The following is a 13,707-nucleotide window of genomic DNA, read 5'->3' on the forward strand; positions in this document are numbered from 1 at the left end:
AGTTAATACTTACTTAGCATTAATGTGCAATTTTGTGTTTTCTCCATTAAATCCCTTGAAAATACTAATTTTGCTCTACATTCAGTTTATGCACGTTTTCATCCCAACGCCCGAGAGGCAGGGTGGTGGTTGGGAGCTAATTTCTGTTTTCAATTAGGAACACTGGAATGTCAGGACAGACCACCCCAATCCTGTTTTCATGCAGTTCCTGAATCCTGGGGGACCCAGTGAAAGGTCTCGGGGGCTGCGGTCAGTCACCTGGGACACTAGAATCATGCACCTTGAACAAAGGCCGAGATAACCCAAAAGTAGAGAGAATTAAACTATGTAAACCCTCTCCTGGAACATCTGCTCGTGATGGCCTGACAGTGTGACACTGAAATTCACACTACAGTAGCCTTTGGGTAATTTATGCTCAATTCCTTTTGAAGTTTTAGAGGAAACTATAATCAAATGGAGATCACTTATCCTGCCCCTTACGGCATAGTGAAGCATGGGGCTGGGGCGGAGGGGCAGCTGAGCAGACAGAACCCCAGGGGGCACACTGGTTCTACACAGGCAACTTTTTCAGCTGACAGTAAGGTGGCAGCAGTTGACAAGTTGATAACTGGAGTATCAGTTAAAGAGGACCATGGTGCTTGAAAGAAAATTGCATTGTAATAGTCACCTAAGTCCCTGGACTGTCCTCATGATTGGTTTAGTCCAGGTAAACAAAGACTGACCCTAACTCTATGTTTGTACAGCACCTTCCCCAAACCAGACTGACTATGGATGACTTTGGGAGAGCAGAAAGCCCCACAGAAGGTAGTTTTACAAAAATAAGGCCTAAAGACGGGTGCTACACGCTTTGATCTCTATCTTAAGAAGTTACAGAAGTGTCAAAAACCTGAAGCCACTATTTCTCAATATACGGTCTCCAGATAAAATATGCTCATTTTTGGGTTATATTGCAAGAACACCACATATATTCTTAATATATGTAAAAGAATGCAATTTTATCTTAGACTACATATATGAGCAACCAATATATTCCAAGGTTTTCCTGGATTCAAGGAAAAAAAAAGTGCAGAGTTTCATGCCTGCTAATAAATTTCCCAAGTCCTTGACAGATACACATATCACATCATGCTTCACAGCACTTAATTTACATCTAAAAATACCTTTGTTTTCCTCTGCCTTTTTAGAGGGTTAGTACATGCTCCTCCATTCTGGCAGGGGGGCGAGGGGGAGGGCAGGTAGTATTTCCCCATATCATGGTGACTGAATATTTCAATGAACACCTCAGTACCCCTGGCTCTCAGTTACACCCGATTGTGCATTAACAGTACACTTGATCATACTGCTAAAGAATTAACTGGATTTTAATATATGCATTTTCTTAGCATAGATTTAAAAAAAATTTTTTAATGTTTATTTATTTTTGAGAGAGAGAGACAGCACAAGGCGGGGAGGGGCAGAGAGAGAGGGAGACACAGGATCTGAAGCAGGCTCCAGGCTCTGAGCTCTCAGCACAGAGCCCAATGCGGGGCTCGAACTCACGAACTGTGAGATCATGACCTGAGCCAAAGTCGGAGGCTTAACCAACTGAGCCATGCAGGTGCCCCTGGCGTGCATTTTAAACTGATGTATTTTTAACATCTTTCTGAATTAGGTTAGTGGAATCATCTCTGTTTCTCACGTCAAGCCAAAGATTTGCCTGTTTGCGTAACATTTTAAAAGACGATTCAAGTCAGGTACAACCATAAGATTATGACTCTGAAGGCCTGTTCTGCAACTGCTTCTCTGCCCACTTAAGTCTGAGAGCTATTCTCTGAAGTGATCACGGAAAGGTGCTAGGCCCACACTGGCTAAGTGTCTTAAGACAACAGTAACCGGAGGAGGTAGATGAAAGTACATTTTATCCCCACAACAGTTCACAACGGCAACAGCACAACGTGGCAACTATTAGGAAAGGCACTAGGTGTGATAACAGTGAAGAAGCCCCGTCGGGCATGCGGCTTTCTTTGCTTCAATTCAAGGTCTGCATTTCCGTCTTTCCTTCCTGGATCCCTCCCTGAAGAAGTGGTGGAAACAACCACCATGTGGAATCTTGTTTACTCTGTAAGCACTGATCTAATGCAACCCAAAAAAGTCAGTCTCCTCTCCCAAACACATGCTGAGCCAACCAGTCACCAGAGTGGCACCACCTAACCCTGCGGGAAACCGAAGTCACCGCTAGTTGTACCTGATGCTCCGCCATCTGGCTCTCTGGACCCCTGCCGTGCTCCAGACTCTCACTGAGTTTCATCTCGATGGCCTCCATTTTTGTGGAGATGGACTGGAGGGAGTCCTGGTACTTCTGCTGCCTTTCCAAAGCTTCATAGAGAGTGCGCTGCTTTTCACTGATCTAAAGAAGAAAAGGATATTACCAAATGTCTCCTAGCCTCTTATCTTCTAGGTTACTACACTTCTTTCCTCATGCGACATCCTGACGTCTGTGGCCCAACAGACGGTATCCGACTCTGTGCACGGAGTGTGTTAACTCCGGGCGCGGGTTTCGTAAGACAGTCGCTCAAGTAATCCCGTGTGCGGTGGACGGAGTTAAACAATTCCACGTTTCGGAGACTTACTTACCACATTCTTTAGGGTTTCCCAAGAACGCTGCAAATCATCCAGCTTAGCGGTAGCAGATGGCTCCAGTCCTAGTTCATAGAACTCCGGCGATGGCAACGTGCTAGGGTGGATCCTGGCAGCATCTGTCTGCAACCTCTCAGCAGATAAGGCTTGGTAATAAGCAATGTCCTGTGGGTGCAAAGCCCGGTGTTGGGTTCAAGAAGAAGACAAATTTAGGTTAACGTGCGCTGTATTGTTTGCCTTGTGGAGGAAGGGTTTGGGATTCACCTAAACTATAAACTATTATAGGGGCTATAACAGGGGCTATAAACTATCGAGGTTTGTGTAATTCTTGTGGCGAGAAGACAAAGATTGTGTCCAAGCACACTACAGTTGCTTCTGAATTTTGGCTTCTATAAAAAAAAAAAAAGAACAAATATTTCAAGTTGCCAAACCCATTCTTAGTTTATATTTGGTAAAACAGAAATACAAACGATTAGAGTGGTGCACATATTTAAAAGACGAACTAATAAGGCAAAAAAAAGAGAATCTAAATTATCTCCTAAAATGTTGTTTTTTAATGTATTGATTAAAGTGCTGCATGCTTTTAAAAAGTACTCGATTTAAATAATATTAAGTCATTTTTGAGACACAGCCAGATCTTCCGTATCTGTGAGTTCATCACTCACAGGAATTAACTTCTTTTAATATTAAATAAAGGAAAATGTAATCGGAAGTTAAAACTACTCTAAGAAAGAAATAATAAAAACGATTCCTTCTCATCACTTCCTGGAAGTACACTGGAAATAATCAAAGGGAATGATGAAAAACAAACCTTTTGAATTTTTTATTATTTCTTGGGTTGTAAGTAACATTACATATTTTATAGTATTAATAACGGACTCTCCTACATCAAGACATATAATCGTGTGTTTTCAATTGTTTCTATGCATATTTGTGTGTATTAATAGAAATTGGATTGGGGGGTAATGTTTATATTCTGGGAATTTCTATTACAAAGTTCACTACTTTTGGGGCACCTGGGTGGCTCAGTCGGTTAAACCTCCGACTCTTGATTTCAGCTCAGGTCCTGATCTCACTGTTTGTGAGACTGAGCCCCGCACTAGGCTCTGCACTGGGAGTGTGGAGTCTGCTTGGGATTCTCTCTCCCTCGCTCTCTGCCCCTCCCCCATTTGTGTGTACATGTGTGCATATGCCCATGAGCTTGCGCACTCTCTCTCTCTCTCTCTCTCTCTCTCTCTGACACTTGTTGGGATGAGCACTGGGTGTTACATGTAAGTGATGAATCACTAAATTCTGCTCCTGAAATCACTATTATACTCTATGTTAACTAACTTGGATTTAAATAAAATTTTAAAAATAAAAAATTAAATAAATAAGCAAACATTAAAAAAAGTTCACTACTTTTGCAGTTGTACTGTTGGAGATAATAATGTATCTGAATGGAAAATACCTGAGCCTTATCGATAAGGTAAGGTCTTATGGATAAGGTCTTGGTAAAAAGTCTTCAAGAAGGACCCAGACACTGGAGAAACCAAAATAAGAACAGGAAAGGGCTGGTGTTTGGGGGTGTGTATGAGGACAGAAGCAGGATTGTGGGGTAAAAGGGGTTCAGACAGGAGTTTGATACCGGAGGAGTCAGAGCTGAGATTCCAGTTGAAATTCTCCTAAGTAGCTGTATAACGAGAAAGTCACTCACATCTCGTGCATCGGTTCCCTCGTGTGTGTAACACTGGGGAGTTCTGAGGATTAAATGAAGTCATATTTGAGTGGCCATGAGACCTGGTACTTATTTTGTTGTTGACCCTTCTAGGTAAGTCCCCAACCTTTACTGAAGACACTGGAACATGGAGACTGGTTCCTCCTCGTTCCTGATCCTGTCACCATCCTGGGTAGATGACTTTGCTCTTCTCAAGTCTTTGCTAAGCTCTATCCATTCACCCTCACCTACTTTAACCCCACTTCAGTCCTCCGCACCCTTGAACATGATAGCCTGTCATCACTGAATAGGCTCACCCCATGTGCACTTCCAGCTATGTCTAAAGTTACTTAAACTCTCCTCTTGCCAACACCTCTGCCTTCTTTGCCCCTTTAAACTCTGTGTTACTCACCTGGAAAATCCCAGGCAGGACTCGATCCAACTTTACTTTCCAGAGCGCATGGGTGTACATGCTCATGAGCATATACACACCCCCCCCACACACACAAACACACAGCTGAAGCCATCGAGGAGATACCCCTGAAACTCCTCAAATTTCCAAAAATCTGTCTACGCTCAGACTCCCCTTTATCTTATACTTGCCAGTTTCCTGGCTGAACGATAACCCTCCCACCTACTCCCAGAATCCCATCCACTTTCACTTTTTCAAGGACCTTGGTGCATTACTATCCTCTCCATCTCTATTGATTTTCTCCTCAGCATATAAACAGAGGCAAATCTTTTCAGTCTAAAAACACATACTCTTTTTCGGTATTTTTCTTACGGGATGTCACATGTTAGAAAAGTCCACAAATCACAAAGTGATGGGTCATCACACACAAACACATAGTTGTGATTGCCGTTCCTTCCTTTTCTCCCTTTCACATGATAATCCAGCTTCTGAAAATGGTAGTTTACATTTGATAATGTTCACTTTCTCACCCCCAATCCACTTCTAAATACCCAGCTGTACTTTGACCCTAATGATTCTTTTCTGTAAAATAAAATGATTATTTTCAGCCCTTCTTCTGCCTGACCTCTCGATAGCATTCAACACCTCTGACTGTCCCCTTTTGGAAACACTGTCCCTGTAATCTGTTCTCCTGCAAGCTCCAGTCATTCAAGCTTTCACTTGTGTATTTCCCTCAGTTATTTATAAGCTCTGCACTCACATCTTCATTTTTACATTTCAAACTCAACATTTCCAAAAACAAAAACAGACAAATAAAACAAAACAAAACAAAAACATCCAGGATGAGAAATAACAAATTTACAAAAAAAAAAAAAAATCATGTTCTATCCATCTTTCAATAAATGGAACTTCTAGGCAGAAGCTCTGATCGTGGGATTTATTCTCTATCTCCTCTCCCTTCCCATCCACGGGTTATTTAGGATGAATTCTATTGACACATACCCTTGCCCCAGCACTGCTTCAAGTTCTCATTAGAACAACAACTGCCCAATTCCCAGGTTGCAAACTCGTAGCCTGCAGGCTGCCTCTGGCTTGCACACATTTAGTTCGGTTTATGCAGTGTATGATACTGTTGAAAATGTCATCGAAGTAGAGAGGTTTAATAAGAATCCAGATTCATAGCTCCTTTTGCAAACCAGAAGGTACATAAGACTGGACTCTGTGTCCATAGGACTATGGTAGTTCTAACAGGGGACAGGCTGCCTGGTTTATGAACAGAGGTGCTGTTCGGGTCCTTTTCGTTCCCCGGCCGTTGACATCACAGCCCTGGCCAGGCATCAGAGTGTGCAACTTCTGTCTCTCACTAGCTTCTCTGGTCTGAATCTGTCCATCTCTATTCTACTGTCCACACTGATCCAGGATGATCTGTTCTCAGACTTACTTCTATACATAGCTTCTAGTTAAATTCCCTCTGTGGTTAACTATTAGCTTCTGGATAAAGTTCAATGTGTGTGTGTGTGTGTGTGTGTGTGTGTGTGTGTGTGTGTGTGTTTCTTCATGATGTGTTTCCTTCAGCCCTCTCAGTTTCTTTTCTCCCCTTCTCCCTCCTCCTCCGAAACTGGTTCTCTAATTATACTAACACTATTTGCAGTTGTCTTGATGGGCCATCCTCCTTCCTGCCACCACACCTTTCCATATGTCTTTCCTTCTTGCCTGAAAAACGTCACCTCACTCTAGTGCACACCAACTGCTTAACTTGCACTCCTTTCCTAAAGCTACAGGGTGCCCCCTCTGACCCATCCTGAACTCCAGGTTCAGGGGCGCACTCCAAATCTGCCCTCACCATGCAGTGTTTCTCCCCGTCCTGGCCATTGTCCCATTCTATTGTGATTACTCACTCCAACTGTGAGCTCAGTTAAGACCGGAGAAGTGCCTTTTGTCTCTGACTCTGAGCAGGTCTTAGGCTGTTTGGCAAATAACAGGCAGGCATATATATCTATAATGCATCATACATATAAAAGCACTTTTGTAAACTTTATATACACAGAAGGTACTTTTTTGTTTGAGTGGGCAGGGGCAGAGGGAGAGAGAGGCAAGGGGCAGAAAGGAAGAGAGAGGAGGGAGAGTGAGAGAGAATCATAAGCAGACTTCGCACCCAGCAAGGAGCCCAGGAGCCCAACATGGACCCTGATGCCGGACTGGATCTCATGACCATGAGATCATGACCTGAGCCAAAATCAGGAGTCAGATATTCAAATGACTGAGCCACTCAAGCACCTCAAGAAAGGTAATAGTATTACTGGGTCCACAAGGAAAAGCAAAAAGTTGCTTTAAATGTACAATCTTTAAATTAAATACTCTTTTATAAATAAGGAAGCCCCCCAAAAGAGCCAGAATAAAATACATTTGTTACAAAAAAATATTTTTTTCTGGTTCTTTTGTAGGTGTGTGTGTGTGTATGTGTGTGTGAGAGAGAGAGAGGGAGAGAGAGTGTGTGTGTGTGTGTGTGTGTGTGTGAGTGTGGTATGTATGTGTATTGCTCAGGCTTATTACACAGGATTGAGAATTCCTGGTTTCTTAAAAGCATCTGAAAAAGTATCACCTTTTGTAGATGAATAGTTTGAGGACTACATATATTCATATTGTATCAATATTGTATCAATATTGAATTGAATATTTGAGGGCCACATATATTCAATAAAATAAAACAATCCTATAATTACAAAATGGAGGCCTTAACTGGCATAGCAAAGAATCATCCTCAGAAAGACGTTTCTTATTGCTTTGTACTTAAGATATGAGAGTTATTATCCAGTGGATTCCTAACAAAATGAATTTGGAAAGCTACAGTTACTATTTCATTTACATTGTCCAGGTTAAAGAGTATTTTCATGCTTCACATTTACTTTTTAAAAGTTTGTGAATTAAGTAGCACTGCTCGCCGTTACAAATGAGGCCGCTAAAGGACGTTGCAGGTACAGTCAGCTTACAGGCAGAAGAGACGGGACTCATGCTGAGCTTCCAACCTGGAGCCTGGCGCTCTACCAGGTACAAACCTTGGCTTCTGTCAACTCTGCCAAGGAGCTCCCTCTTGCTTTGCTTCTAATAGCATCAAGAAGCCTGCAGCAAATCCTGGGGTTGCCTGGTTATTTCCACTCTCCAGTAAGCTACACTGTTACCACATTGAGCTAATAGCTACTGTCAGAGAGACAGAACCCACTGACTGCGGAGGGGTGGGGGGGGTGGACGGGGTTGGGGGGAATCACTCCGTTATATAATGGAGATCTACTTACAGAAGCAGCCAGCACAAAACCTTCCTTTAACAGCTGCAATTTTATACGGCAGTTATATTTGGCTGCCCCCTAAAACAGCTGCACACATTCTATACAGTATGTTGAGTCTGAAAAGTGCAATTTATGAGGAATCTAAACGTCCTCCTCAACTACAAGAGAAAATTTTGCAAACCCAGCACATCCCCGGCCAGGTTGCAGTGCTTGTTCATTTTCCTCTGACTTATATTATTGTACAAGAATAGCACGTGGCCTTAATGAAGGGGTTGATCTGCTTGAACACCAAGCATAGCACATTTGCTTTTTAAGGGCCTCCTCTGAGTAAGGGCATTTTTTTGGCTAATCTTCAGTATCACGTATAAGTACGTTCACAATGTGATTTAATTGATGCTTTCCCTTGATGGCGGAGGGGTGTCAAAATCTATTTAAAACAAAGAAAGATCTCACTCATAATTTTAGGATTTGACTGAGTTTGACAGCTGAAGTAACCATAATATGAAAACATTTGTGTATTTTATCATTCACGAGGCATTTTTATACGTACATTGAGAGACACTTTACAAGAAGTATCATGGAGGCTTACAATCTTAGACCAGGGATATTCTCCCCACAGTGTTAATCTTAAGGCCTTCAGTTTATTGTTCCATTTGAAAAATTTAAGAACATTAAGTTTATTATATAGGATAGTTTTTTCCTATACAATAGCTGACTATAGCCAAGTTTCTCTGATTCTAATAACATCTGTGACCACAGGGAAGAACACAACATCAAAGAATGAGTAATACATATTTTAAACTCAGAATCTGAAGAAAAGTTTCCCCCAGGGTACGCTGAACTTCTCTTTTTTTTTTGTTTTGTTTTGTTTTGTTTTGTTTTTAGTCTCTTCTCATCACTTTTGTTATTAGTCATCCCACATCCACCTTTCTAAATTATGAGGTCCTTGATGGCAGGGGCCACTGTTGTCTTCTCCTTTATTACCTGTCTGGAACCCAGAAAACATTTCATGCCAGGCAGGTACTCAAAATGTGTCTGATGAATGAATAAATTCATAACTTCCTAGAACTACGTACAGTTTTGCCAAGAGAATTGTTTTACCTAAAACATTCATCAATTTTATACTCCTATTTTAGGGGAAGGAGGTTTTTTGTGTTTTTTTTTTTAATCACAGAAATACTATTTTGAATGCTCTGTTTTAAAATAAAAATAATTGTAACTGATTTGTAATATAGCTTATAGAACATTTGTTCTGTTTAACGCTTCTTCCTTAATAACAAATTTCCACTTCTTTGAACACTTACATAATTTCACAGTAATATCATCAAACTTTTTTTTTTTTAACGTTTATTTATTTTTGGGACAGAGAGAGACAAAGCATGAACAGGGGAGGGGCAGAGAGAGAGGGAGACACAGAATCGGAAGCAGGCTCCAGACTCTGAGCCATCAGCCCAGAGCCCGACGCGGGGCTCGAACTTACGGACCGCGAGATCGTGACCTGAGCTGAAGTCGGATGCTTAACCGACTGAGCCACCCAGGCGCCCCATAAAGACTATTTTGGCTAGGAGCGCCTGGGTGGCTCAGTTGGTTAAAGGTCAGACTTCGGCTCAGGTCACGATCACACGGCTTGTGGTTCGAGCCCCACATCAAGCTGCTGCTGTCAGCGCAGAGCCTACTTCAGAGCCTCTGTTTCCCCCCCCACCGCCCCCACCCCTCCACTGCTTGTGCTCTCTCTCTCTCTTAAAAATAATAAATAAAAATTAAAAAAAAACTAAACTATTTTGGTTAAAGGAAAAAAAAAAGAAACTAGTACTTAACGTGCATTAAAAATCTTTGGCTGTTGTAAACGCCTATTTTTTATTTCTACATAATATTTTTGATGAAAACTCTTTAACATATTTAACTTAGCACAATCTGAATCTAACATAATGTATGCTAAAAAGCACCACATAACAAGGTATTATCTCCACTTTATAGGAAACAAAATTTAACGTTATTGAAAAATAGATAAAAAACACAAGTCTACTTAGACATTCCAATATATACACCGGGCCATCCCCCTTAAATTGGTTGACAGTAAATAAAGAAAGAGTAGAAGGTTTTCATCTTCAAAATCTGTGCTTATCAGTGTCAAAACCACGCTCTATGAATGTTACAATACAAAGAGATCATGTTATTTTACAATGGTGACATAAACATTTCTTTCTCTGTTCGGATGCAGTACTCCTATTAGATAGCTGTTAGAACTCCAGCCATAATGCCTTATAACATGGCCTTCTCCAGCTATAATTTCTGTGACCTAATTTTTGCTCATGTCACTGCTGGAAGCCCAGAAGAGGAACCGGTGGGCTGAGCCCGTAGTGGTTATCACATGACAATCACAGTTTGTGCAATTTCACACCTAATGGTGTGTCCCTCAAAGTCTAAGATTCATACCCACAATCTATTAAGAACAGGGAATGGAGTCCTGCATCCATCCAGAAATCCTAGCTAGAGGAATGCTAAATCGTGGTACCTGGTTAACAGAAGCATCTGTATTAGCCACAGGTGAAGGGGAGCGACAGGCAGGTGGAGAGGAAATTTCACTGTTGGTTCCCTCCTCCCCAGACTCCTCTGTGACAGGTGACAGCAAAGTGTGACAGCGACCCGCAGTCATCTATCACATAAAACATAGCCCAAAGGACACGAACAGAACATCAGTTAGCTATGTTAACAAAAGACCTAGTCAGGCACAGGTCAAAACAAAGGTAAGGATATAACAAGAGTTAGAAATACTGAGACCCAAATCTACATACGAATTCTGCGTTAGTACTTAAAAGTTTTGTCTTCAAGTTAATAAGACTTTAGGGACCATTTGTAAAACAAACAGGGAAAGAGGGTGCCTATCACATTAAAGACTTTTGTTGTTGATTCAGTGTTTTCCTTTCTTTGATGTTTGTGTCTTTATAAATAAGTAGTAGAATCGTGGATCATACAAGGGAGAGAAGGGTCTACTCAAAATAAAACTTGAGTCTTTTGTGGACATCTCGGATTCCAAATGTCCTAGGGACATAACTGTACCCAAAGTAATAGTTTGCCAAAAGAGTCCAGGTACATACACTATCTGACGCATAGCACATATGTGTGGAAAATATGCAGCACTGGAAAACACTGTCATTCCCAAAACAACTAATGCATTTTTAGATACAAAGTGATAAGGAAATAATGTTGCAGAACAGCAATTAATGGAACCTATCTATTTTAATCCAAAGCTACACTTTGGATTTTCTATTTTCTTATTTTTCTAATAACAGCTTTTCTTCTATATTTTATTAAACATTTGTATAACAGAATACACAAACATATCTAGCTGGCCAGTGTTTTAGCTTGGAAAACATACACAAAAAAATTTGTGTGGCATGATTCTCCTATCTCCCAGAAATCTACAAAACTGTGCAAAGGAATTTTTTTTTTTTTTTGAAGCTCAGAGCCTTTCAGTGTGATTGCTGAATTATAAACAAATGCAGGGCCAACCTTACGCATATTAAATAATTCAGCCGCCTCAAGCCAACAGCTTCATTTTAACTGTCACTGTTTAGGGTATAGGCATCAAAAACTGGCCTTGGCCCAAATGTAGTCAGAGAGTTGAGACTGTTCCTCAGGTCTGATCTGCAAGACCCAGCACCGATCCCTAAGTTAAGCCACGGAGAGGGAACCTAGAACCGCTAGCCAGGGGGGGCAGTCAGAAGGGAGCGCAGCGCGCCGGCTCCCATCAAACCCGGCCTTGACCCTTACTTACCATGACCACAGAGGGGTGGGCCGAGGTCGCGGGGAGGAGCTCCCGGTCCAGGTCCTCCGTCCCCTCCGCCAGCCCCTCCACCTCCGTCACCGTCAGCAGCATGGTGGCATGCTTGGCTTTCATCGTCAGCATCTTGCACTTGGAGTTCAAAGAGGCGATCTGCTCCTGGTAGCCCTTGATTTTCTGAGCCAGCTCCTGGGGAAACATTTCCCCCCCCCAGCCACTGTGTGTCAGAGCAGCATCAAAAGGAAACAGAACTAGTGGCGTTCATCTTCCTCCAGCGCTGGCCAATGAAATCACAGAGCTGCGGCAGCCGGCGGCAGGGCCGCGGCGGAGAGGCAGGATGTGGACGTGCGAGCGCAGGGGGCTGCCGGCAGCGCACCCGCAGCCCGACCGACCGCGGCGCGGCGGGGCCGGAAGAGCGGCTGCGCGCGGGCCGGGAAGGAGTGCCCGGCGTCCCGGCTCCTAAGCCCGGGAGAGGCTCCGGGTGCAAGCCGGAACTTATGTAACCTGAAGAACTGGCAACTTTCTTTAAAATGCCTAAACAATCTGAAACTGCCAGATGGTTCATGCCACGGAAATTAGGTCATGTGATGACTAAAACTACAAAAAATGCAATGCTCAGCTCTGACCATACTGTGTATCAGATAGAACAGTCATCTGTTACAGACGGTGTCACAAAAGTAAACTGCATGTCAATTCCCGTGGCCCATGGAGTCTTTTTTTGTACAGCAGCTAATTAGCGCACAGGGGACCCTAATTATTTATGCAGATTATTCCCCAAATATAGTTTTGTACATTCATCACATTTTTCCCCTCGCGCCTTGCGTGTTTCTAATGTTTCAAATTAGAGCTTTGAACTTGAAGCTCAGTTCAAATTTAAGTTCATTTGCGGTTGAAAAAATTGTAAAAACTGTTTAATTTTAAAAATTAAAAATCGTCTTAAAGATCTAAAATACTAAATAAAAAATAATAATCTAAAAAGGTGGCTCTAAAATGTTAAGTTTATACTTTCTTATTTAAAAGATGCATACGTGTTCATCAAAAATAAAGATGTATATTCCAAAACCTTAATCCTAAAGTACCAAACCATTCCATTTTTTCTGTTCCTTTTATTTGGCTCCTTTGCCTGAAAAGCTGTCATTGAGTGTTTGTACATAACGTATTTTGCAACAAAAAACATTAAATGTCAATTTCTTTGAAACAAGAGTGTGTATATACCTATATACATACATGCACATATACATACTATGCATGTATATGTAAGTATACAAATAGTATCATCTTAAACACATTGACATTCAAACTAGAGCTTTGAACTTGGAAGTTCAGAAACAAAATGACAACAGGGGCACCTGGGTGGCTCAGTTGGTTAAGGGTCCAACTCTTGGTCTTGGCTCTGGTCATGATCTCATGGTGGGGGGATTGAGCCCTGTGTAGGACTCCACACTGTGCAGACACACATATATATCATTTTGTTACTGTCATTTTGTTTCTCCCGTCCCAGCCAAAACTGACTAAGTGGAAGGGAAAATGATCCAGCAGAACTCAGCCAGCAGCCCGTCTTCTTGACTTCTACTACAGCACAAGAGGATTTAAAGGAAGGACTTATTTATTTATTTTTTAAGTTTATTTAGAGAGAGAGGGAGGAGGGGAAAAGAGAGAGGGAGAGAGAGAATCCCAAGCAGCCTCCATGCTTTCAGCTCAGAGCCCTACATGGGGCTCGATCCCCATGAACCATGAGATCTTGACCTGAGCCAAAATCAAGACTCGGACCCTTAACCAACTGAGCCACCCAGATGCCCTTAAAGTAAGAATTTAGAAAGTAGAAATGATCACTTTTTACCTTTTAGAGTTGCAGGTACTTAATTAAACCTAAGAGGGCTTTTTTTAAAATAGTGATTAAACAGCTATTTGCTAC

The 13,707-nt window shown here is 41.9% G+C and overlaps 1 protein-coding gene across 14 annotated transcripts in view; it reads right to left on the bottom strand.

Annotated features, from left to right (window-relative positions):
- Positions 1 to 13,707, bottom strand: part of SYNE1 (spectrin repeat containing nuclear envelope protein 1) — a 470,028-nt gene that overhangs the window by 151,013 nt on the left and 305,308 nt on the right. For all 14 annotated transcript variants that reach the window (XM_042987332.1, XM_042987340.1, XM_042987338.1 and 11 more), the window contains 4 exons: positions 11,787 to 11,981; positions 10,524 to 10,664; positions 2,614 to 2,781; positions 2,225 to 2,386 (listed from right to left, as the gene is read on the bottom strand). In XM_042987332.1, the coding sequence (XP_042843266.1) occupies positions 2,225 to 2,386; positions 2,614 to 2,781; positions 10,524 to 10,664; positions 11,787 to 11,981 (666 nt within the window). The remainder of the gene's footprint in view (positions 1 to 2,224; positions 2,387 to 2,613; positions 2,782 to 10,523; positions 10,665 to 11,786; positions 11,982 to 13,707) is intronic.

The sequence above is a fragment of the Panthera tigris genome, chromosome B2 (genome assembly GCF_018350195.1).
Source record: "Panthera tigris isolate Pti1 chromosome B2, P.tigris_Pti1_mat1.1, whole genome shotgun sequence".
In the NCBI taxonomy this organism is placed as follows: domain Eukaryota; kingdom Metazoa; phylum Chordata; class Mammalia; order Carnivora; family Felidae; genus Panthera; species Panthera tigris.